This window comes from Microtus oregoni, unplaced genomic scaffold (genome assembly GCF_018167655.1).
Source record: "Microtus oregoni isolate MIOR12 unplaced genomic scaffold, Mior012 000046F_ref0000063, whole genome shotgun sequence".
NCBI lineage: Eukaryota > Metazoa > Chordata > Mammalia > Rodentia > Cricetidae > Microtus > Microtus oregoni.
In genome coordinates, this window is record NW_024543220.1 from 267,394 (window position 1) to 291,810 (window position 24,417).

Genomic DNA, 24,417 nt, shown 5'->3' on the forward strand with positions numbered 1-24,417 from the left:
GGGGCATTGACTGTGAGGACTCCCTGAAGAGAAGCAACTTCAGGGCTAGTCTGGTGACCCAAAGCAACGGCAGGATATTATGCGTACTCTTTGCTGGGCCCTGCGATCAGCAGGTCAGCTCTGGCACCATGCCACTAAGTTCTCTATCACTTGGCTTTGGGTTGGCTCTCTGTGAACCAGTGTTACCACCTTTCCCAGCATTGGTCTAGCGTAGGAATAAGCTATCAAGGCCACTTAAGGCATTGTGCTGTCAGGGTTTACCTGGCTGAGATTGAGGGGCTGCTGCTGCTGGAAATGGGGGCCTGGTCGCTGCTGCCGGTAGGCGATGGCTCCTGATGAGCTCCCTGAAGAGTGGCCACTGGTGGAGGTCACGGTGCTGGAGGACTTGGACTTGAAGGAGGATGAATGGTGACTGGTGCTGACCGCTGCGGGAGGGTGGGGGGGGATCAACAGGTCATAGGTCAGGGGCATGTTCTTGGCTGTTGAGAAGATGTGCTCCCTCCCTGTAAACAGTAGTCTTCCAGGAAGGACATGTTCCTGACACTGCCCAGGCATAAACCACTCAGTCCCCTGACCTAGTCAGGCATTCGTCTTGTCTCTGGAGAGGCAGCTGGGCTCTGGCCCTTGGCTGCATGGTGGGTTGGAGCGGCAAACAAGGGAGACAGGAGTAACACAATCAAGGATAAAGGCACAGGCCCAGCTTGGACTCCACGCTGGTCCTCTATCTGGGAGGTGTGTGAAAGTTAGGAGGCCTGACTGGCTGCCTCCCGGGTTGCTAAGAGGATCAGATGTGATCATGTCCATAGTTGGCCCTAACAAACAGCTAGGGTGAACGCCAGAAGCTCCAATAGCCCTGCAGATCTCCTGACCCAAGGCAGGATAAAACTAGCTCTCCTGGGAACGGCCTGAGAAAAGCATATGGCTGGCGTAACAACTGCTCCTATGATACTGACAATGTAGAGACTCTGCCCAGCCAGGAGGGAGCTCTGTACTTGGGTCAATGCTGCTGGGGGTGGCAGAAGAGTCTGCATTCTAGCACAGTCTGGGTGTTGATGCCGCTCAGTGGGAAGAAGATTAAGAAAGGCAATACCCATATTAGGAGGCTCTAAATGCCTGATTAAGAGATCCCAGAGCTTTACTGGGTCTGCTGTCTTAACCTAGCCAATGTATCCTAAGCACAATGCTGCCTGCTAGGTACTGTGACCATTTCCCCCCAGGAATAGGTGAGGTGAGAATGGTAGTCAGGAGGCATCGCAGAGCATAAAGGCAAGAGGTAGAGGCAGGGAATGCGGGGAGGTGCTAACCGTTGGTCAGGATAGGCCTGAACTGAGCAGCTGGGCGGGAGTGAGACATTCACCCCCAGAATAAAGTAAGAGCAATGCTTCGCAAAGGAGAGCACCTAAATGGACAGGTCATAACCCTCTTCTCACACCTTTTATTTTTGATAGGGTTTCATTCTGTAACCCAGGCTGCCCTCAAGCTTGTAGTCATCCTGTCTCTGCTTCTTCTGCGCTGGTATTATAGATGTGCATCGCCACGTCTGGCTTGGCTATAGCCTCTTGACTGACCAATACCCAAGAGTCAACAATAGCAAGCAACAAGCAGATACACAGTCACGAGGAAATACTGCATGTCTCCAGATGAAAAGCTGCACAAGAGCCTGGGCAAACATGGGCACGGGGAGAAGGTCCCTGACACTTACTCTGTGTTCTGTTCTAAGGCCTACAGGAACAAAAGAAACCTGTGAATTGTGCTACTGGTGTCGTACAGTTTAAAAGCTAGAGTTAACATTTTCACTGTACTCCTTAAGAGCTAAAGAGCAAAGAAGAATTAATTGAGAAGAAAATGACTTTGGTTGGGAGGTTGACTGTGTGCCTGTGAGCACACCAAACATGGGTCACCCCCAGTCAGATGGTGAGGGAGAAAGAAGCCCAAGCCAGTTTCCATTTCCTTTCAGGCAGAGTTCTTGGTATAAGAAAGGGGGGCTGGTCACAGGCTTGCTGTGTCAGTGGGATAGTATTTCAGGCTGGCTATATAAGGGGACTAGAAAAACCCCTAGAGATCTCATCTCGAATTCTACTCTGCACCTTGAGTGGCAGATCTCAGCAGCCTGTATCTTCTCAGCCTGGCAAGTTGTAACCAACAAAGAAGAATCTTCCAGGGTAACCTCAGGTGTTTCCTGTTGCCATGTCAGGTGATGGACAGACGGTCTCCACCAAGTAACAATAGCTTTAATATTTAGCAAAGCTTAACAGTATGTCCCTTCCTGACATGAAGATGCTCCCTGGCCTGACAGTGGTTGATGACAGCATGTGGCAGAAGGACAGGCAGACTCAGGCTTAGCCCCCCAATTCTTCTATGTGAACCCGAGTGAAGGAAATACTGAAGAGATGTTGTTGAGTGAAACCAAAGTGAACCACTGAACTGATTTCGAAGGCTCTGCTCACCAGCTTCCTGCCAGGGCTCGATATTCAGAACAAGACTTGTGGGATGTTAATTCTTTAAACAAAGCCGAGAGAAATGCACTCAGCTCACATCTCTGTGCCTAAGGAAAAGTCCTGCTAAAGGTCCTTGACCCCCATATGGAAGCTCAGAGGAAGTGCTCCCTCCACAGGACACCTGCTCTACCACAGGGCCCCTAAACCAGCTGACAGGAACCTGGGCGCTTTCATTGTTTATTCCTCAACCATAATAGATGCAGAGCCACCATGAGGACAGTCAAGCTTTCAGAAGGTCAAAAGGAAAATATTCTCTATGGGATATGGTGATATTCTATGATACAGACAGGGTCCCACTGTGGCTGCTTGAACAAAACCGTGTGTACAATATAGATGATCTGAAATAATTCAGTACTTTCTGTTTCACTAGTACTAGCATTTCTAACAGCAGAAAGCGAGAAAAGCAGGGAATTCTAGGCTTGCTGAGGCCCCAGCTTACCTGGCCCTAGGCTGTCACAGTCTACCAACACTTCACTGGCCTGGGTCTTCAGTGGGGGTACGATGATGGTGCGGGGGTTGCCGGTGCAGTGCTTCTCCAGGCCCCCCTTAGTGTCCAGGGTGTTGGAGCCATTGTGCCCTGTGTGCTGCTGCACCGAGTAGGGGCTGGTGTTGCTGGAGGAGTCAGAGTAGGGAGAATCATGGACTGTGACACAGCTGATGACATTTTTCCTCTGCTTGGAGACCGTGCTGCAAAGTTAAAGGGAGAAGTTAGAACTGTGGCTGGCGTGAGGTGAGACAACCAGCGCCAGAGCACATGGGAAGGCAGGCAGAGCAGGGCTGGACCCGGCACGTGAGACAATCACAGACGGACCTGGGCTATCCCCATGAGATAAATTCAAGAGTTTGGTGGCAACCCCTAGAACTGGAATTTGTCTGAGCAAGGAAACATAACCCTAATGAACCTGGCAGGCAGAGGACCAGCTTGGAAAGGAAATGGCCCTGAGTCTGGGCTCTGGGCCTGTGAGAATCAGCAGAGCATAAGCAGGAAGGGAAGAGGGGTCCAGCGATCCAGGCTGCTGGTGGAGGGACAGACCAAGTGAGGCTCTGAAGATCATAGCATCATCATTCAGAAACTGAGAAACAGAAATTGAGTTGAATTTGGGTGATTTGTGTTCAGGCCACCTAGGACCCCTGGGTAGCTAATTTTAGGGATGGCCTGGCCCTCCTGCAGAGTTCCCATACTCTAGGCCAAGGTCAGGAGACAGCACTGTCCTGAGCTCTAAAGGCAAGTCTCCTGTATGCGAATGCACTAGGGAGTGGATCGCTGGGACTTTAGCTGCCTAGGGTGGCTCTTGGCCAGCACTTGCTTTTCACAGAGCTTTATGCTCCTGTGGCTTCTCTGGGAACCAATGCCTGTGGCTTGGTGAGAGGCTGCTGGGGTGACAGAAGTGCAACTTACTGCGTATCAGGCAAGGTTTTAAAAATGGATGTTCATCTATTTTTGTACACTGATCAGTTATTTTTAAGAAATAACAATTGCCTAGACAAGATGGCCACTTTCCAGCTAATCCGATATGAGAAAAGGCTGGTATTTATAGAATCTGATAGAGTTCCCAAAGACCCTCCTACCTCAGGAGTCTTGACTAATGCCACAAACTCAGGACAGGTTCTTTCCAAGATGAGTTTTTTATCACTTGAGGGAGAGTAGGGAAGTGGGCAACAAGGCAGAAGGCTAGTAGAAGGTCAGCAGGGCTGCAGACCTACAGAGGTTGGACAGGCAGTGGGTGAAGACTCTGGGGGACCTGCCCATTCCTGATACCCAGCACAGTGATGCCAGTGCTGGACCATTCCTCTCGTGGCCTATCCCTATTCTTTCTTTGCTTAGGACAGGAGGTCCCTAGCAGGATTGTGGGTTAGAACATGGGCTTCCAGTCAGATGTTTAACTTCAGTATGTGCTGGTGACAGGGCCTTGGGAAGCATCAATTTTAGAGGGATTTAGATGTCTGCACAGCAATGATATGGGTAACAAAAGAACCTGTATCAGGCTGTTCTTGGGACTGGTGAGACAGGAATACTACATGAAATATTTAAGTGGCCGGGCGGTGGTGGCGCACGCCTTTAATCCCAGCACTCGGGAGGCAGAGGCAGGCAGATCTCTGTGAGTTCGAGACCAGCCTGGTCTACAAGAGCTAGTTCCAGGACAGGCTCCAAAACCACAGAGAAACCCTGTCTCAAAGAAAAAAAAAGAAATATGTAAGTAGTTCATCGGGTCAACTATTGTTATTATTATACAGGATGAGATTCCCTAGTCCCAAATTATAAATCTTCCCAAATCTAAAAATGTTTGAGTTTTGACATGATATCACAATTGGGAAATCCCATGTCTGATCTGATCTGACAGGCTGTGGTCAAAAAGCAGACATATTAAAAATAAAATTTCATTTAGAGTTTATGCACATGGGAAAATTTAAAATCTGAAACATTTTTCATCTCAAATCTTCTTAAAATAATTTTAATTTTTATTTAAAATAGATTTTTTCATATAATATATTTTGATCAGTTTTTCCTCCCCCCAACTTCTTTCAGATCCTCCCTACCCCTTTACCCAACCAAATCCACACCTTTTCTTCCTCTCCCTCATTAGGCAACTAAAATACAAAACCAAAACCAAACCAACCAAACAAATCTGAATAAAACAAAAAAAAAGCAGAAAAAAGAGCCAAAACAAACACACACACACACACACGCATATAGATACAGAGATATGGCCCCCCCTCTCTAGAAATCCCACAAAAATACAAAATTAGAAACCATAATAAATTAGAAAGACTTGTAAGGTTAAAAAAAAAAAGCCTAGATAAACCACCGAGACAAAAGTCCTCTAGAAATACCGCTGAGTTTGTTTAAAGTTGGCCATCTAGTGCTGGGCATGGATTCTGCCCGTAAGTGTGGTTTATATCCCCAGTGAGACTCCGCTGAGAATTAATTCTTCTTCTGAGTGGTTGTCAATTGGAAATAGCTTCTGAGTTTGGGAGGGGGACTTGTGTCTACTTCCCTCTTGGTGCTGGGGCCCCATCTGCTTAGACCTTTTTAAAGGCTGGGTTCCACCGTGCAGCCCAGACTGCCTCCTGAGTGCTCCAAGCCTGAGGAGAAAGGCTATCCCACGTGTGCTCTCATCAGCTGTGCTACCCGGGATAACAGGGGAAAGCGAGCGCTGCACAAAACCTTATCAGACACAAGGTTTATGAGGGAAGGGCTTGCTGAAGAAGTTCTTCTCTAGTCTGTGCTGAGCCAGAAGATTGAGAGGAAAGAAATGACATGTCATTAGTTTGGAATCTTGGAGATCTACACAGTCAGTGCCACAGGGAATAGCTGCACAAAGAAACAGAAACAGGCCTCTGTCCTCGAGCAGATGAAAAGCTCAGTAGGAGACCGTGTAACAACGTGACGAGTCAAACAGTAAAAGCTTTAAAATAACCAGTTAGAATCAGGGAGTCACAAAGCCGTCCATGATTAACACGGGTCTTCCAGATGATAACTGTTAAGAACCCAAAAGAAGGCGAGCAATGAACTGGTCACACACATTTGCAGCTCTTCACATTAACAGATAGAACCAGGTGCATTTCAACTAATAAAGACCCCCTTTCCTCACTTGTAATGGTTTAAATCCAGAGGTCCACGTGCATTTTAAAAAAGCCCAACACAGAGTTACCATAGCAATTCCAACCCTAGGCATGTTATCTCAGGACATGGAGATGGGACTCAAACAGTGATTCTTAGCTCAATGGCTATAGCAGCGCTGTTTACAACACCCAAGAGAGAACAACGAAAGCACTGGCCAATGCGCGAGCGGATAAACGAAGCTTTGCATACCCATACCATGGAATTATTGTCAGTCAAAAGGTTGAGCAAAAAGTGAAGTCCTTTTTTTTTTTAAAATATTTTTCTTGTTCTTAGTTGTGTGTGTGTGTGTGTGTGTGTGTGTGTGTGTGCAGGTACCCACAGAAGCCAGAGGTGTCAGGATGCCCTCAAACCGGGCTTACAGGAGGTTGTGAGCATCCTCATGTAGGTTCTGGGAATAGAATGTAGGTCTACTGGAGGGCAGTATGTGTTCTTAACTGTTCAGCCATCTCTCCAACTTGAGTGAAGCCCTGATATGTATTACAACATTGATGAACTCTGGAAGTATCTCATAAAATAAGCCAGAAACAAATTTTGCATGATTCAACACACAAAATATCTAGAATAGGCAAACTCATACAAAAAGTAAATACATTACAGATACTAGAGGTCTGGGGGGTAAGTAGAGAAAAATGTCAAATTATTTAATGGGTATAGAATATTGGGCTGGAATGACAGTTTTAGAAATAGATAATGGTGACAGTCAGTGTCCCCGAATGATTAAAATGGAAAATTTCATATTTTACCATAATCTAAAAAACAAATGTGCAATCTCGCAGTGTGGATGGGTGAATTGTATAGTATATGGGTTTTCTAACTTTAAAAAGCCCATGGGCTTATCCACAGCGAAAAGTTCACAGGACGTAGCCTTGGGTCCTCTAGCAGCAGTGCTCAGCAGATCTTAAGGCCGTAAGTAACCGAGATCTCTTGCAAGAACTACAAAGTGAGTGCCTGGGAAGAGGACCTGCTGCTCTTTCCTGTGATGGGAGTGGTCAATGGAGGCTGCTGGTCCTGAGCAGGACACTGTTGTCCTGTTTTGGGGTCTCCTTCTTACCAGCATAGGTACAAAATGCTCCCACAACCAGGGATGGAGCCAAGGATTCTCTCCAGGCAAGTTCCCAAGGGGATGCAGGAGGCATGCTGTTCTGTTCCCAACTTAGGGCTTCGGTCACCATCACTTGTACTTGATTAAATAACCCAAACACAGTGGCTCCACTTACCATTTCCTGAAATGGGGATATGTTCTGCTGCAGGGGCATGATCTATAGGCGGTGGACTCGTGCAAAGATAGAGGCTGGTTCTCAATGCGTCCCCGCAAAGGACATTCTAGTTCTGTCTGCTGTCCCTTTACAGGTGGACCCTGAGGAACCATGGCCCTGTACCATTCATCAGCTCCAACCCAGTCTGAAATTACTAGGGGAAATGGGAGAGATTATTTGCAGTATGAAAGGGCCCGTTCTGAATATCCCTCGAAGATTTACTATGAAAGACAGTCAAGATAAATCCAGTCCACTGTTCCTGTCAAGAGGAGCCAAATCTCTTCAGTGAGAGGACCTTACACATACGTGCGGTCCTGGTCACTTCCTGCTGAGCCTCCCTTCCTTAGGCCTTCAGTTATTTAGAAAGGGGGCAAGTGAAGCAAACGATACTGACTTTGGCTAATCTCAACTCAAACACAATCCAAATTGTGCCCATTTGGAACCTATAACTCAAGATTTGCAGATTCCAAAGAATCTCCAGCTTAATGCAGCTAAATTCTTTGCAGTCCCTGTAACATTCTGAAGGCACAGTGAACTGCCTCATGAATCAGCACGCTGCCACTGAAGGAAGGCTTTCTGGGCAGAGTCCTGTGGGAGCTGGAAGCTTCACGACAGGAATCAGGCGGGCAGTGAGCGGTGCATGTCAGTGTTGTGCCATCTGTGGAGGAGGGGAGAGGAAACCCCCACACTCCACGTGAGGCCCATCCTTTTGTTTGTATCTGGGAAGCCCCATGACTAACAAGCAAAACCACACGGCACAGCATAATATTGTATCGTCTTGGATGAATATACGACAGGTTTGGGAAAGGTGAATTAGTTTGATAGCTCTGTTTCTAATCTTGTCTACTGCTAGAAATGTCTGTGTTCTATGTAAATACACTATCCAGATTAGAGAACAATAGGAAGCTGCTAAATGGCTCACTTGAAAAACCAAGCACACATCTGAGATTGCCACTGTGAGTTCTTCAGGCTCCTATATGTCGATACAACTGGGATTTATTCTACCGTTGTCTTTAATTATTATTGACAGCTTATCAATCCCATTCTGAGCTGGTTAATGGAAGTGAGAGAGACAGCGATAGGAGGGGAATAAGAAATATTTGCTCAAATGGCCTTGACAGACACCACTTCTGAGTAAGAAGCAAAGCAGCAAGAGCACACGACTGTATTGTGTTGTCATGGCAATAGATGATTTTCATCATTTTAAAATGATGAAAGGAAATAAGGAGCTAAGAAGTATAGAAATGAGCCACAAAGGAGAAAATATAGCCTGAGGATCAGATGCAAGCCTCTGACCCCATCCCTGTAGGATCCTCTCTGGAATGTGGTTCTGATTTCTATTTGCTAATCTCAATCAATTTTATCCTTCAAGAGCAAGGTCAAAATCCATCTCCTTCAATAGACTTTCCATGACTTCTTTCTCTCCCCTGACTTCCGAGTAAATGCTATATGTGAAAAAAACAAAAGCAAACCCACTCTCCCATTACAACACTGATGACCAAATGAGGCAACACACACTGGATCTATAACCAAGTACCAAAGTGCTGTACGCGTGTTACTTCCTTCAGCCCTCACAGCGCGACTACATGGTAAAGGAACTGCAAACAAGGAGAGCTTGAGTCACTTGCTTGCCCAAGGTCAAAGCATCTGCAGTCTTAATCACTAAGCTACATAGCCCTCTGCCTCCCAGAGAGGTTCCAACACACACTGGAAAGGTAAACTGAGGCAAATTCTCCCACCTGGTTTCCCCAGGACCCATTTGCTAACAGCGGTTTTCTTTGGGCATGGGGAGGTTTGCATGCAGTTTCCCGGTTGAAGGAAGTAAGACAGGAGGGTCCAGCTAGCCTTACTGCTTTGTCTCCATGCCCTCTCTGTCCTAGGGCCTCAACCAGAAAAACACAGTGGGTTATTTTAACCTGCCCCTAGTGAGAGAAGGATGAGAAGCCAAGGCCTGTGGGCCAAAGTGCTCCCTCTGATGTCATGTAGCTTTTAGTTTAGCTAGCTTTTAGTTTAGCTATTAGCATAAAAAAGACACATTAAATTTGTTTGTTTACTGTTTGTAAGTGTATTTGTGTATGCATGCCTACGTATGGAGGTCAGAGGTCAACCTTAGGTGTCACTCTTCAGGAGATGTCCATCTTGTTTTCTGAGACAAGGTTTCTCTTTGGCCTGGAACTTGCCAAGTAGGCTTGGCTAGGTTAGTCAGCTATTGTGTCCCAGGGATCTGCCTGTCTTTGTAATCACAGGGATGGGGTTACAAGCACACACTACCATACACAATTTTTCCTATGGGTTCTGGGGTTCAAATTCAGGTCCTTATGCTTGCATGGCAAGTACTTTCCCAACAGAGCCATCCCCCAGTCCCCAGCTTTACTCAATATGGCGCATACTTGCAATTCAAACAGCATTACCTGCTTATTTGCTCACATGTCTGTCACCATGACTACTTTGTAGGACATCAGAAACGGGGCTGGAAGGAGGTGCAGGCTTCCTCGCCCTTTCTTCAGTGGTTCACTTATCCATTTCCTAAATCAGTTTGACTCAGCTGACCGGGTAGCCAATCACATTAAGTCTACGCATTGAGCAAATCCCTGCCATGCTGGAGCCAACCCTCTCTGGTGCCTGTGGAGAGTAAGGAGGAACCAGGAGGTTGCCACACTTTAGTGTGGCTCTGTGGTCTACTAAAACATTAGGATAAGATGTTGGGGACAGACAGGTTGGCACTGTGTCATTTATTCAAGATATAGTCCCTGAGCCTCTCCACTCTGCCCCCTGTCCTGTTTTGAATGGGGCCTTGTGATGAAGACACAGTGATCTTCCATGGCTGGGTCCAAGTCCCACAAGACTGAAATAGTTTTCAACTTAGGGGTGTGTTGTAGCTTGAAACAAAGTTCCCTTACAGGACACTGGGAGTCTGCTTTCTTTGTTCCTGCCCTCTAGCTGGCAGTCACTGCCCAGGAGTGCATTCTGAGGGTGGTCGTATGGGGCTCTTTAACCAGTATAGGAGGGCGGTGAGTTTGCATTGCTCTATGTGTCAGCGCAAAGAAATTTCAGTTTGAATTGACATTTTATTTTATTTTTGATTTTTGAGACAGGGTTTCTCTATAGCTTAGAAGCCTGTCCTGAAACTAGCTCTGAAGATCAGGCTGGCCTCAAACTCACAGAGCCTGCTTCTGCTTCCCAAGTGCTGGGATTAAAGGCGTGCACCACTGGGTTGACTTTTTTGCTCAGGCAATAATAAATGAATGTTTATTTTTCTTTCTCCTGTTGTTTATTTTTCAGGCAGAAGTCATTTTAGCAATAGTTTGTAAGTTTCTGACTGTAATGTATCTGGACTAATTTCACAACCTTTTCAACTTGGTATAAAGAAGCAAATATCTTGGGTCAACTCTTTTTTGAGGTAGGTATTGAACCCAGAGCCTCATGCATTCTGGATAAAGAACAGGAACTACAGCCCCCAACATAACTACAGTCCCCTAAATTTAAAAAAAAATATAAATACTTTAAGAGTGACTTAAGAAGTTGCTTTTATATCTAAAACATCATGTGATACTTAGAGTTGACATTGTTCGCAACCGTGGCTGAACAGTCCTCGCGTGGCTGCTGTATACTGTGAAGTGTGGAATGTAGACATGTCTGTGACCTTACTCCCCTACTAGAGACGTCATTCAAGTGACTCGGTGAATGGCTGTGGGGATAATGAAGCCTGGACAAAGATATTTCTTGTAGATCAGCTGAAATGAATCACTTTTATCGCACACTTAAAATGGTTTCCTTATGACAGAAGTTTGTATGTCACAATTTCTGTAAGACCGTTTCTGCCGGGTGGTGGTGGCGCACGCCTTTAATCCCAGCACTCAGGAGGCAGAGGCAGGTGGATCTCTGTGAGTTCGAGGCCAGCCTGGTCTACAGAGCGAGTTCCAGGATAGGCTCCAAAGCTACAGAGAAACCTTGTTTTGAAAAACAGAAACAAAACAAAACAAAAGACAGTTTCGACATAAGGTACGTTAGGCGTGAGGAGTTGGATAAACAGACATGTCCTCATAAACAATGATCAAGAAGATTCCAAGTAAAAGAAGACACAGACACAATGAAATACTTCTCTCATCAAAAACATATTTTCAAATACTTAAAATAAGGCCAGTTCTACTTAATCCTGAGAAATGCAGGAAAAGGGGTATTTATTATTTAGTTTTTGTCTTTATGCCAAGTCTCTAGCATTAAGGGATTAAAAAGAACAGAGCCCTGGATTTTCAGTGGTCTGCTCATTTATTAAAATGTCCAGTGACAATGAGATTTAAATTTCCACCCATGTCCGGGGGCAGCCCTAGCACTCTGACGAGCACTGACCTAGCACCTGTGCTCTGAGCTGTTACAGCTCCGTCTACACAATGGATGCTAGCATGGGACTGGTTACAGGAGAAGGCAGGACAGAATCTATAAGCGCTAAACTAGTGACTAGTGACCAAAAGAAATCAGTTATTTTGTCAGTAATTAATAATATAATTTCTTCAATGGCATAGCACTTCCTGAAAGAATCCCAGTTCTTTTAGCTGAACCCTTATTAATTTGACTGAGTCACTTGACTTCCTTGGGCCTTAGCTTCCTCATTTATGAATGGAACAGAAGTGACAAGACTGTGGCAGGTCTGCTGTGATTCCCCTCGGTTGCCTTGACTACAGTGTTTTTATCACAATAGAAGTGTCTCCAGTACTCAGACTGGGCCGGGGAGGAGTCCACAGTCAGGGCACCTTCTTGTTTAGGTGCACATAGTAAACACTTGGCTTTTCTAGGGTGGATGATTTTCCTTGAGCTCCTTAGAGCCCACTGAAAAGCCTTTATCTCTATCTAAGAGGAAATGCCTCATGCCCATCTCTCGTGCCCAAATCTACTGTCCCCAACATTCTGCATCCTCTTGGATAAGCTTTGCTACTGTAAAGCTCCTGTCTGCTCACCTTTGAGGCTCTGCCACGTCACTCACCTCACTTAAATCTACAACTCTCTTCCCTCAACTCCCCTGAGTTTGTGGCTGGTTCCTCTAGAGATGCTCCGCTTTGTGTTAGAATGATTTGTACATGTCTCTTCTTGTTTATTACATGCGAGCCTCACAAAAACACTTGGAGTCCCAGACATATATCTAACAATGATGGGACTGGTAAATATTCACTGTGTTAAATTTTATGATAATTATGATTTCCAGAAAAAGGTATCCTAAGTCCCTTTACTTTCTCACTGTTAAATATAGCCACAATTACGTGATCCAATTACACAGTGGTTTCTCTATGAGTAAGCGCTTTTGGCTGCTGCTTCTTCAGGTAGACTTTCCTATCCTTATGGGTACTGAACCATTTTCTAAGGCAACAATCATTTATCTCTGCAGAAAGTATCACTGCTGCGTCTTTCTCTGTAAGCCGTGTTACCACAGTGGGTAGCTGTGGTCCTTTACCATGGCTCTGTGGCTTCAGTCTGCAGCCACTCCAGAGAGCGTCTCTAACGTGTTCTCCCTCCCTGGTGAAGGCTAGCAGTCCCCTCTATTTCCTACTGTATAAAGTAACGGGGTTCAGTTTGTGGTTGCTCCTGCCCCCCTTCGAGCCTCTGAGTCCTTCTCACCGCACTTCTCACAAGCTGCACACATTTCAGCTATGTTTCCTCCTAGGGAAAGAGTTCTCTGTTCCACCTGCCCTCCACTTTCGGCCCTAATGGCCCTGGCTGCCGGAGAGGTAACACTCATCTTCCTGTCCTTCTACCCTCTAGTCAATCCTCTCCTGGGCCCTCATGTTCGGAGTTGCTGTCAATTCTGATCTCAGCCTTTAAAAATGACATTGTGATCTGGTTGACAGCTAGGTCTTTAAATTGCTTTTGCATTTCTCCAGCTGTGCTCAAGGCTGCTCAGCTTTTCTTATGCCAGAGCTACACATGCACAGGCTTCTCAAGCCAGGGGCCAGGCTTGGGTAGGAAGAACCTTCCTCTCTGGAAGGAAACGGAGTCCTTGGGATTCTCAGATTTGGAAAGATGGAAGACTGAGTCAGTTTGGGGCTACAATCACAAAGGAAAGCGAGGCCCGTCCTGGAATGAGCAGATGGAGCACAAAACATGGGCCTGGCTCACCACCCCTGTGTCCCTCAGATACCTAGCAAATGGTAGGAACAGAAACACAACAATGTATTATCAAACCTTACTAATGATCACACCGAACCATGTTAGTGAAAACTCACACCACTAAACTTCACCTGGAAGGTGGGAGTGTTGCATCCTGTAGGAACTGCTATAGTCAGTCTAGCTGGACATTTTGTAATGACTTCAACCATGAAAATTTATTATCTAATCAAAAACATTATGATTAATAATTAGCAGCATTATGTCCAATCAGCAATGAATAATTTGAGCCTAATTGTGAACAGGAAACTTTGTACCCAGTCATGGGAAGTACAATGGTGACTGAGAGTTCTGGCTTGGGGTGGCAGGTTCCCTCCCTGGCGTCGATCCTAATGCAAAGGTAACAGTAGGGTGTGCTTGTGAAACTATGGCCACAGAAGGTTAGCGGACAGCCATCTGAGCCACCTGAGCTGTCAGCTCAAGAAGAAGGCACATGTTGCTGGGGTTTGGTTGCTAAGTGCAGAAAAGAGGCTCTGGTGCCAGGTTAACAGTCTTGCAAATGCAATAAATATTTCTTCCCTCCACCCAGGAAGCACATACAGAGTATGAAGAGCCAACTGGCAGTTTAAAGAATTGGGTTAGTCAGACACAGGGAAATTTCTGATTAATTGGACAATTACTTCAAAATCTGAGTAAGTCAAGTCAATGTTAGAGAGATATCTTGACCAACTGGGAAAAAATTCAATAGCCTGAGGCAACATTTTTTAAGCTTATAAGTGTTAAAATAGACTGGGATTAGGAGCCCAATTTTTATAGACTCATGTTCCCAAATGTTTAGGGACTGTAACTATTCTTTAAGGCCAAACTCACTGAAAGTTATTTTGGTTTTGAACAACTATGGCAAACTTGCTTGTCACTCTTATGAAATAATTGTGGATCTAAGAACATGGCAAAATGAGAAGGTGAGGGTCAGCAGGAAACAATCAAGCTTCATGGAGTGGCTCAGCTCCATACAGCACAGTGCATGCCTCTGCTCTCTCCCCAGAGTCTGCAGGCACAGCCTCACCTGGTGGGGGCGTGTTTCTGCTCTTCCTCCTCATCTGTGTCGCTGCTGATGGTGATGACACTGACGGTGGGGCTGGGGGTGTCAGGGATGACAATCGTCTGTCGCTGTCGCTCCCTTGTGGTGCTGGAGGCCACATCACCCCACCCACAGGTGACTGAGGTGCTGCAGGCTGGGCTGTTGTGCACCATGGCACACCGTGGGGGAGTGTTCTCCTTGACACGCTTGGATCGCTGAGGGGAGCTGGTAGCTTGTGAAGAGGTCACCTCACAGGTGGAGACATTTCTGTAATGACAAAATAACACATACTTACAGAGAAAACTCAGGCCCTGTATCTCTATCCGAGTGGGTCCAACTTTCATCAAACACCAGACTTAGCAAATCTCCACAGAAAAAGTCTGAGTCCCAGACCAATTGGCCCCCATCTGTACAGAACATGTGGTGCCTCTCTCTAGAGTCAGTCACTATGGGATCTCAGCAGGGCCTTCTCTGGGCTCTTGTCTTGAGAGCTGGTTTTCTAGGGGCAGTTGTCCTGATTTTAGCTACCTCATCCAACATGGCTGCATAGGATAACCTTCAGGATTAACACAGCTTTTGGCTTCATCTAATCCTCTCTCAGTGGTTCATGATTCTTGTTTTAGGAGCGATGAAAAAAATGGTGTTTGCCACACAAGGTTGTGGTTTCCTTGCTGACGGCTGATTTATTATTTAACTGCCCACCCCCGTCCCCTGCCCATGCTGGGAACTGAACCCAGGTTCTCACAGATGCTTTAGCTAAAGGACACAGTCTCGGCCGTGGGTGTGTGTAAGTGTGTACGCCAGGTCAGTCTCAGGGCATGTTCCTCAGGAGTGTCCAGCTTGTTTGGAGACAAGGCCTCTGCCTGACCAGAACTCCCCAATTTAGTGGTTGCCCAAGTTCCTGAGGACTGGCCTGTCTCTGACCTCTTCCCCCAGCACTTGGATTACAGGTTACACTGCCATGATCAGCCTTTTTATGCAGGGTTTAGGGACTAAGGTCTTGGTGCTTGTGTGGCAAGCATTTACAGATGGAATGATCTCCCAGCCCCTTGGCTCGCCTTGCCCTTCTTTCTCTTCTGGGAAAAGCTATGATCATTCAGATTTGTGTACAATAAAAAACAAAACCCTTTTGGATTTTGACCTGAGCCTCATGGGAGGCTTATTAATCAATTTTAATTGTAATAAAAAACTTGGAACAAATGAAAGAGGAAGAAGGTATGCTTTAATAGGCACTTTAAAAAATTATGGATAAGCCAAATTCAACTACTGTAATACACTTCCAAGTCTTTTAAAATTATTTATTAGTTTTAGATTTATTTATTATTTCATGTGAACGAGTGTTTTTCCTGCATGTATGTATATGTATGCTGATGCCCTAGGAGGTCAGGGTTTCAGATCCCCAGGGACTGGAGTTACAGACAGTTGTGAGCTGCCACGGGAGCTCTGGGACTCAACCCTGAGTGCTCTAGAACAGTCAGTGCTCTCAACTGGTGAGCCTTCTCTCTAGCCCACCAAAAGGGCCTTTTAATTTAGATCGATTGATTCTATATTAGTTCTGGTAACTTTAGGGAACAATTACCTTTTTTTCTTCCTATCAAATCCTTTGTTGATCCTTTTAGAATCTATGCAGTGAAGACCAAAGTCAAAAGAGAATAAATCTTTGAGCCTACTATGTCCTTAGAGAGTCTAGTACCTCTAAGTGAAGAGAGAGAAATAAGATGAAAATAGTTTAATAAAGGAGAACTTGATTTTGTCCATAGCAGGCTTTAGCTGCATTTGTAAAGTCCTTTCTGGAGCAGGTAGTACGGCTTTCTGGCTGACTGCTCCTTTTACTCTGTGATGTGTGCTATAGCTTGTACAGTTTCAGCACTTACAGTATGTCGACTGGCATTGCTACAGGAAAAAGCATGTCTGCCGCATTACGACACAGGGAGGGCCGTCTGTGTAGTTTCTCACAGTTTTGCTGTAGACTGATCTTCCAGCACTCAGGAGGCAGAGGCAGGTGGGTCTCTGTAAATCTGAAGCCAGGATTCGTCTACATAGTGAGTTTTAGGCCAGTCAGAGTTTCAAAGTGAGACGCTATCTCATAAACCGTAATAACAAACACTTGAGGAGACGATTTGCAACTATATGGATTCTGACCTGCATAAGCACTGTGTTCACCTGAAAACGCTGAGTGGTGAGAAGACAGGGAAGGATTTGCTGAATTGGTTGTGGGGCAATTGTGACAAGGTGATCACAACAACGCTAAGCTCAGTTCTGTGTGATCAGTATCCTAGTACGGCACCTGTCTTAGTCTGATGGAGCACAGAGACCAAAGCAGTGGTTTCTGTTGCCTCTGATGACATTGGCATGCTGTCATAGGGCTGCCACACAAAAGCATTCTGGGGAGCTACCACTGATATAAGCAGAATTTCCTTGTGTTATCAGAAATACCCTAACAATGGATTATGAAGAAGGATGCCAGCTAGAGGGAAGTCAGTCCTTGAATTAATTTTTGAATAAGAATGAAGGAGACAGATCTAGCTTCTGGCACCTGGCTATATGAGGAGGAAGAAGAGACAGAAGATGAAGAAGAAGGAGGAGGAAGAGAAGGAGGAGGAGGAGGAGAAGGGAGGGAGAGAGGGAGAGGGAGGGAGGGAGAGGGAGAGAGAGAGAGAGAGAGAGAGAGAGAGAGAGAATTCACTAGTATGATGGCTAGACTTGACACACCAGCAAAGAGAAATCTCAAAAAAAACTGTGTCCATCAGATTGGCCTGCGGCATGCTTGTGGTGAATTTTTCTTACTGCTAATTGATTTAAGAAGGCCCAGCTCAGTGTGGGTGCTACCATCCCTGTGCACTGTATAAGAAAGGTAGTTAAGCATGAATTTGGGAGCAAGCCAGCAAGCAGTGCCCATCCATAGCTCTGCTTTTAGCTCCAGCCTTACCTTTCCTGGATGATGGGCTATAACCTGTAAGATGAAATAAACTCTTTCCTTCCCAAGTTGTTTTTGTCCGGAGTCTTTTTATTACAGAAACGGAAAGGCAAATTAGAACAACTAGATTTTTTTTTTCTGTCACCAATTTCTTTTGTTCAATCCATCCCAAATGAACAAAGATGTGCATCTAAACCATGGGACACTGTGGGAGCAATTCTGTGTTTGCATGACCTAAATCTACTTGACTAGCTATAGGTGGTGGGCTTTGCTCTTGCTGTTTGTTTTTAGAGTGGAGCCTAGAAACCTCTGTTTAAAAGTCAGGCTTATTGACCTCTATAGCTGATACTATATACACTAACACTCTCTCTGAAGTCTTTGATGAGTTACTGACTAATCTATAGTTACAAACCACACCTACAACCCAGATGTGGAACTTCTTTTACTACCTTCCCTTGAGGCTCCTTCCCAAGAACTCCCTTCTCCATGGCCCAGCCCCTGGTACTGCTGATTTATCTGTGTTTGCCTTCAACAAAATGACATAAACACAGCCTTGTGTCAGTGTTGAAGGTGTACAAGTTTAGAGGAATGGGAAGGATTAGCCATCCACTGCTAAGCATCTGGGAGTCACCAAAGTTATATTTAAGCCATCAGCCAAATGTGTTCACGTGGGAGGCATTCTGTAGTTTCATGATCTAGAGCTAACTTGTTAGCTAAACAGCTTATTTTTAAGTTATGAGTTATATTTCTGACCTTAAATCTCAATGAAAGTGCATTTCTCTAATGTTTTTGAAAAAGATATCTTGGTAATTTGTACTCATATGGAAACTCAGAGGCTTGTTGTTTCTAAAAAAGATGACAGAGATTGTGTGGCCAACTTTAGTCAGACTTTGAACCTCCTCATAGGCTCAGCTGTGCCCTTCTGATAGTCTGGTTTCAGCTAAGAGCCTTGCTAGTTCATTTCAATTAGAGGTCCTCCCCATTCTCTTGATATATGATCAGATTCCTCATCCTCCGCTGTCCCTTGGATGACAGCTAATCACCATCACAGAATCCTGTTAGAGGATCTAACTCTGATGCATGAACTGACTCTGTGGAGCCCATTCTCTATGGAGAGATACCTTGCTCAGTCTAGGCTCAGATAGGGGTGGGGTGGGAGAGGGCCTTGGTCTAAACTCAATGAGGTGATGGGACAGACTTAGTTACTTCCCAAGGGAGGCCCTTAATGTCTCTGGGGAATGGATGGGGGGTGGGGTGGGGGTGGGGTAAAGTGGGAGAGTGGGAGGAGAGGAGGGAGGGGGAATGGATGGGTATAAAAAAATTAAACAAATTAAAAAAAACGAGAGAGAATCTTGTTAGGATGATTAAGCCACAATCCTCCAATTTCTGTTGTCTCCTAAACATTGTTTCCCCTACATGATCTAGACACTACTTCCTTGCCCATGCTAAGTGCAGAGCTGAGCCTTCTTCTTCCTCCACTGCAGCGTTTGGACCCATACCCACGGTCTCAAATGAAGTCTTCCTTACTGTGATTTACTACTTGTTCTTTAAGAAAGGACCGAAGCACTCAAGACATCAGGCACACCATGGCTTCAGGCCTCCACCTTGGAGAGTCAAGGGGACAGAAACTAGGGAGATTCAAGAGGCAGGGTTGCATGTGCACAGAGCCCAGAGAGCACTTTTAGCATGCTCTGGAATGTTCTGTGGACTGTAAGGTGTTCCCCCAGCTCTTGTAGGAAGAGCTGTCTCTACCAGTGCCAGGGTAGTACACCAGTAATCCCCACTTCCGAGCAGTGTTTAGCATTCCAATCTTCTGGTGTTTCTGGCCACCAAGGCTCTCGGCACCTACCTCACGGATGACTGGTGCTGCTTACTCTTCCTGGAGGAGGTGGTGCTGGTTGGTTGTTGCCTCATCACATGGGCTACACCCACATTTAAGGGCTGGGCTGCTGGAAGGGTCACATGTCCAGTCAAGAGTGTAGGTTGCTGCATGATGGGATTGTAATGGCTTCCATGAGCATGTGTGTTCCTGAAAGAGAAAAGGGAGCAGAAGGCCATTTAGTGGTTTTTATAGAAGCTGCGCTCTTTAATGAGATGAAGCGTCTTCCCAGAGAAAAGCTATCTCTCACTGAAGAGATGAGCCTTGCCAGGTGAGTTGGCACGTGGGCTTCCCAGAACTGCAGAGTGGGAGTCCTGTGCTGAGGAAGTAGAAATCAAGCTGGTTGATGAGAAGCAGGCCTTTCAAGGGGAAAGAATGTTGAGTTCTAGAGAGATGGGATGGACAGCCCCTCCAGCCTTTAGAGTCCCTGGACAGGTGACTATGCATTAATATGCCCATTTCATTTCAGAATTTACATAGCAACTTAAATGGGTTCTTTTCTTCTGCTTTGTGAGGTAGGTAGGATGTTTTAGAAATACTATTTTATTAATGAGGAAATTGTAGTTAATGTGAAAAACAAACTGATGACTGGGAGCCATATGTTTCTGGCATTAGGAATCATTAACGTTCTTTTGAATTCCCTCAGTAGCTAACACAATGCTCAGGCATGTAGCAGCTGATCAGTTAATTACACGCTTGCTGAATGAACAATTAGATTAACTGAAGGGTGACTAGACATGTATAGAGTTTGTATTAAATCAAAATTAATAACAGCTATACACATGCAGAGAGAAATAGGCTGGCAGCCTCCGTCCTGGGAATAGGTGACATTTTAGTCTTCCCATCTAGGCTGGATGGTGTTTGAAGCCTTGTTTTCCAACAGAAACATTTAAGGTGGTGATTAATTCAAAGATTTGTCCATAAAAGCACATTTAACACACAATAAAATTAAAAGCTAAAGAATTCATTCAAACTTTAAAAAGATATAAATTCCATCTTTGTAACTTGAAGGGATAAACAAGAGAAAGAAAGATGAGCATTTTATAGTGAATCTGATAGTCTTGTAGACATGTGCACAGCCTTTGGAAGTGCTGTGGTGGCCTCTTCCTGCTGCTGACTCCCCCACAGACAGGCAGGCCCTTTCTCTTGGAGACAAGGGCAGCACTGGCGTTCCTCTTTTGTCTTCTGGTTGTGGTTATGGTTGCTCTTTTGACCCATAGTGAAATGCAGAGACTGGGGGATACCAACTAAGAGATGGAAGAAAGGTGGAAGAAGGCAGGATAAGAAAGTATGCATGAATAAGTGCATGAATATTGCTGAGATTGAGCTCTAACTGCTGAAGGACAAAGGAAAATACGATGTGGTGGTGGTAGTGTCTTTCAGGAGAATGAGGGGGAGGGGAACAAAACCGTAGGTCACATAGCTTTCCACTTGGCTGCTACTCCTAATGAGCTTGAAGAAAGGCAATCCCGCCTACTGTGAGCTGTCGTGAATGGGTGAAGGGAAGATGCCAAGCCTATTCATTCTGTCATGTTCAGGCACCACTGCACTGAATGGTAAAGACAGCCAAGTGCTTTGTGTTCCATTTTTGTTGACGCCCCTCTACCCCTCAACCCTGTGAGGTAAACATCACGACCCCATTTTATTGAAAAGGAAACTGAGGCCATAAAAGTTAAATAACCCGCCCTAGTTCTTGCAGAGCCAGAAGAGAAACCAGTTTTGCCTGGTTTGAAAGTCCTTCTACTGAGTGCAGACTGCAGCCATGGGATGGCCCATGTTCTCTCCCCCTGTTAGTAGTCAGAAAGTAGTTTACATGGAGGAGAAAGCTACAGCAGACATGAGTCAGGGGACATATTAGCCTCCTGCCTACCTTTTCCTGAGAGTTACTTACTTATTCAGACAGAGTTTCACTATGAAACTCAGGCTGGCCTCAAACTTGTGATTCTTCTGCCTTAGCCTGTGTGCCAAGACTTCAAATATATACTACCATTCAACTCAAGAATTCTATGCTCAGAAAAGGAACTAGGGAGACCCTCAGGATGGTAATACAGCTACCAGAGGACAGCAGGGAATAATTTCTGCAGGAGGAACAGCCCAAAGGGGCCATAGAGCTGGGGACAATTTGAAGGCTGTCATACGGCTCTGTACTGGTCAAGCAGGGCATTGTGGTGGTGTGCGATGAGGGCCAGAGAAAAGTGACAAGTGCTTATGAGAACAGCGGAGCAGGGTGTCCACGAGGGGGTCAGTGAGCTGCATGGGCAGCTTTGGAAACAGATGCAGGGTGCAGGTAGGCAGTGGCTGGAGTCCCTGGGGTCTGTGGAAGGGGAACTCTTCTCCAAAAGACACACTGATAACTGAAGACGCACATTTAACAAACACGCTAGAGCTTATCCTTCCAAATACAACTCATCTGTCAAACTTTCCCTGGGGAGCTCAGACAGACAGGCACCTATGTCTCAAAACTTCATGAGAACACTTCTGAGAATTGCTTAGGGCTTTGGGGACTCTCTTCTGTATTCCTTCACTGGTGACAAATGTTTGCTTTCTGAAAGGATCTTAATTCTGAGAAAACCCAGCCAGGTCTGGTTTAAAAGATGTAACTGAGTTTTGGTAGAACGTGCTAGCTAACTATAAATCAATAGAGCTGAATGTCTGGGCTCCTGGTATACTGTTTAAACCACCACCCATTACACTGTGGCCGTAGCCCACATGATATTTTCTGCCGGAGGTGGACACAACTCTTATTCCAATAACACTGCTTGACCCAAAAGGATTTCCTGCTCACCTCCAGTCGGCCAGTTGCTGAGTGCCTGCCATGGTCTCAGGAATCACAGCTGCATGCTGCACGGACGTGTGGGTGGCCACGCCAGTTAGCTGCTGCCAGGCTGGAGGAAGCAGGATCTGTTGGGCCCCACCTGGCCAGGCCTGCTGTAAGACAGGACAGTGACAATCACCACATTTTGTTAGTCACCTAGCTGACTTGTACAAGTCCAGAACTTGATTTGTGTGTGGATCTTGTAATGGATGAAGTGTAGACTAGTTGTTGGCTTCGAAATACCAAGGAAGAGCGGGAGAGATGGCTCAGAGACCACTTATCGTCCCATAAATTCTTTTTTAAAAATTTATTTATTTATTATGTATACAATATTCTGTCTGCATGCAGACAGACATGTCTTCAGAGGGCACCAGACCTCATTACAGATGGTTGTGAGCCACTATGTGGTTGCTGGGAATTGAACTCAGGACCTTTGGAAGAGCAGGCAATGCTCTTAACTGCTAAGCCATCTCTCCAGCCCCATCCCATAAATTCTTAATGTCAGCTGACAAAATGAAAGAAATGATTCTATGAGTTTATTAATTATAGCTAACTATTTCAAGTCCACTGAGTTCACAGAAGAGAAATAAAAGTTAACTAGTAAAACCACTGTAAATTCAAAATATTTAAGAAGCCATGTGTAGTGGTGCACACCTTTAGTCCCAGGACTCAGGAGGCAGAAACAGCTGGATCTCTGTGAGTTCAAGGCCAGCTTGGACTACATAGCAAGTTCTAGCTCAGCCAGGGTTCATGTTTAAACTCTGTATTAAAAAACAAAACAAAACAAAAACCAGTTTTAATGTCAGTTAGGATTTTTACTGCTTAGTGGTCTGGAACTCATTTCCAATTCCATGAAAAACACGAGCTTTGACTAATGTCATTAGAAATGTATCTTGATATCTTGATAAGGTGATCTTTTTTTCTCCCCTATTTCCTTGAATTTTACCTCAAAGCCTTAAGGGAAAAGGCAATTTTTTTCTTAACCTTTATCATTGGCTGTGAAAATGATGCTTACAAATACAACCAGCTCATTTAGATGACATTACATCATGTACCTATAATTTATTATGACTACTACAAAGAAAAGAACTAATATTTCTTTTAAGAATTATTACTATTATTGTGTGTATATGACATGAGAGTGCATACATGCATTCGGAGGTTCTGGAGACAACCTTTGGGAGTCAGTTCTTGGTTTTCTCCTCCTATTTTGCGATTCAGGACTTGAATTTGGTCATCAGGCCTTCAAGGCAAGCACTTTTAACTGCTGAGCTATATTGCTGTCCCCATCTTCTTTTTTGAGACAGGATCTTGCTATACATCCCATACAGCACCTGAGCTCAGTACCCTCCTTGTCTCAGTCTTCCAAGTGCAGGAATTATGGACACACACCACTGTGCCTGGCTGGAGCTAATATTTCTTGATCTGTACTGTGTGCCAGTGTTTAGTCATAAATGGATTTTTGAACTTAATATTGGTCCTATGAGGTAAGAACTACTATTTATTTCCATCTCTTAGGTGAATAAACTGAGACTGAGAGGTTAAATGACTTGCTTAGAAAATATGGCAAATTATTTCTTCTTTTCTCTGAACCCAACATGACAGGGAAGAAATAAAATATATAGATCCATAGACGCAAGCAGACTGGAGGACAGATAATAACAGTTAAGACTGTAGAGGTCTAACAACACATGGCCAATTGCCAAGAAAGTTAGCATACTGAATTATTCTAAGATAAATCTGCATGTGAAGCTTGGCTAGATTCCCGCTGCAGGTGTCTGCGGTCCAGACATTGCGGGGAAAAGAGCTACAGGTATGACTTGAGGGTAAGGGTCTGCCAATGGAAATGCTGGGCTTGCTTTTATCGTTCCGCAGGGAAGGCAGTCCATCCTTGATCAGCTTTCTCAGCGTGCTGAGCAGTTCAATGTTTCCGTCTCGGCCACGCACGGACAGCTAAGGCAGCCTTTAGAAAGCATCTAACGTGAAGCCATCATGGCCAAAATAAAATGGAACTCACATGAAACAAAAGCAATGTAGAAGACAGAAAAAAATTCCAAAGGTCTATAATTGTTTATAATTAATATCCTCAGAGTTTAAAAAATGTGCATCTTTCTTCATATAGATATGCATGTATGGAGCAAGATAAGGTGCTCCCAGAAATGAGAAAAATGGCAACAGAAACAGAGAAGTCAAAAAAATTCAAACAAATGAAATCCCTCAGAAAATAGACCCCCCCCCGCACACACATCC

At 45.1% G+C, this 24,417-nt stretch overlaps 1 protein-coding gene across 5 annotated transcripts in view; it reads right to left on the reverse strand.

Annotated features, from left to right (window-relative positions):
- The window catches only part of LOC121435438 (homeodomain-interacting protein kinase 2), a 194,834-nt gene that overhangs the window by 11,545 nt on the left and 158,872 nt on the right, over positions 1 to 24,417 (reverse strand). For 3 of the 5 annotated variants that reach the window (XM_041634756.1, XM_041634757.1, XM_041634754.1), the window contains exons 10-14: positions 22,138 to 22,280; positions 19,323 to 19,502; positions 14,542 to 14,823; positions 2,938 to 3,185; positions 262 to 425 (exon numbers count right to left, since the gene is read on the reverse strand). In XM_041634756.1, coding sequence (XP_041490690.1) covers positions 262 to 425; positions 2,938 to 3,185; positions 14,542 to 14,823; positions 19,323 to 19,502; positions 22,138 to 22,280 — 1,017 coding nt within the window. The remainder of the gene's footprint in view (positions 1 to 261; positions 426 to 2,937; positions 3,186 to 14,541; positions 14,824 to 19,322; positions 19,503 to 22,137; positions 22,281 to 24,417) is intronic. The other 2 variants (XM_041634758.1, XM_041634755.1) reach the window with 1 other exon arrangement.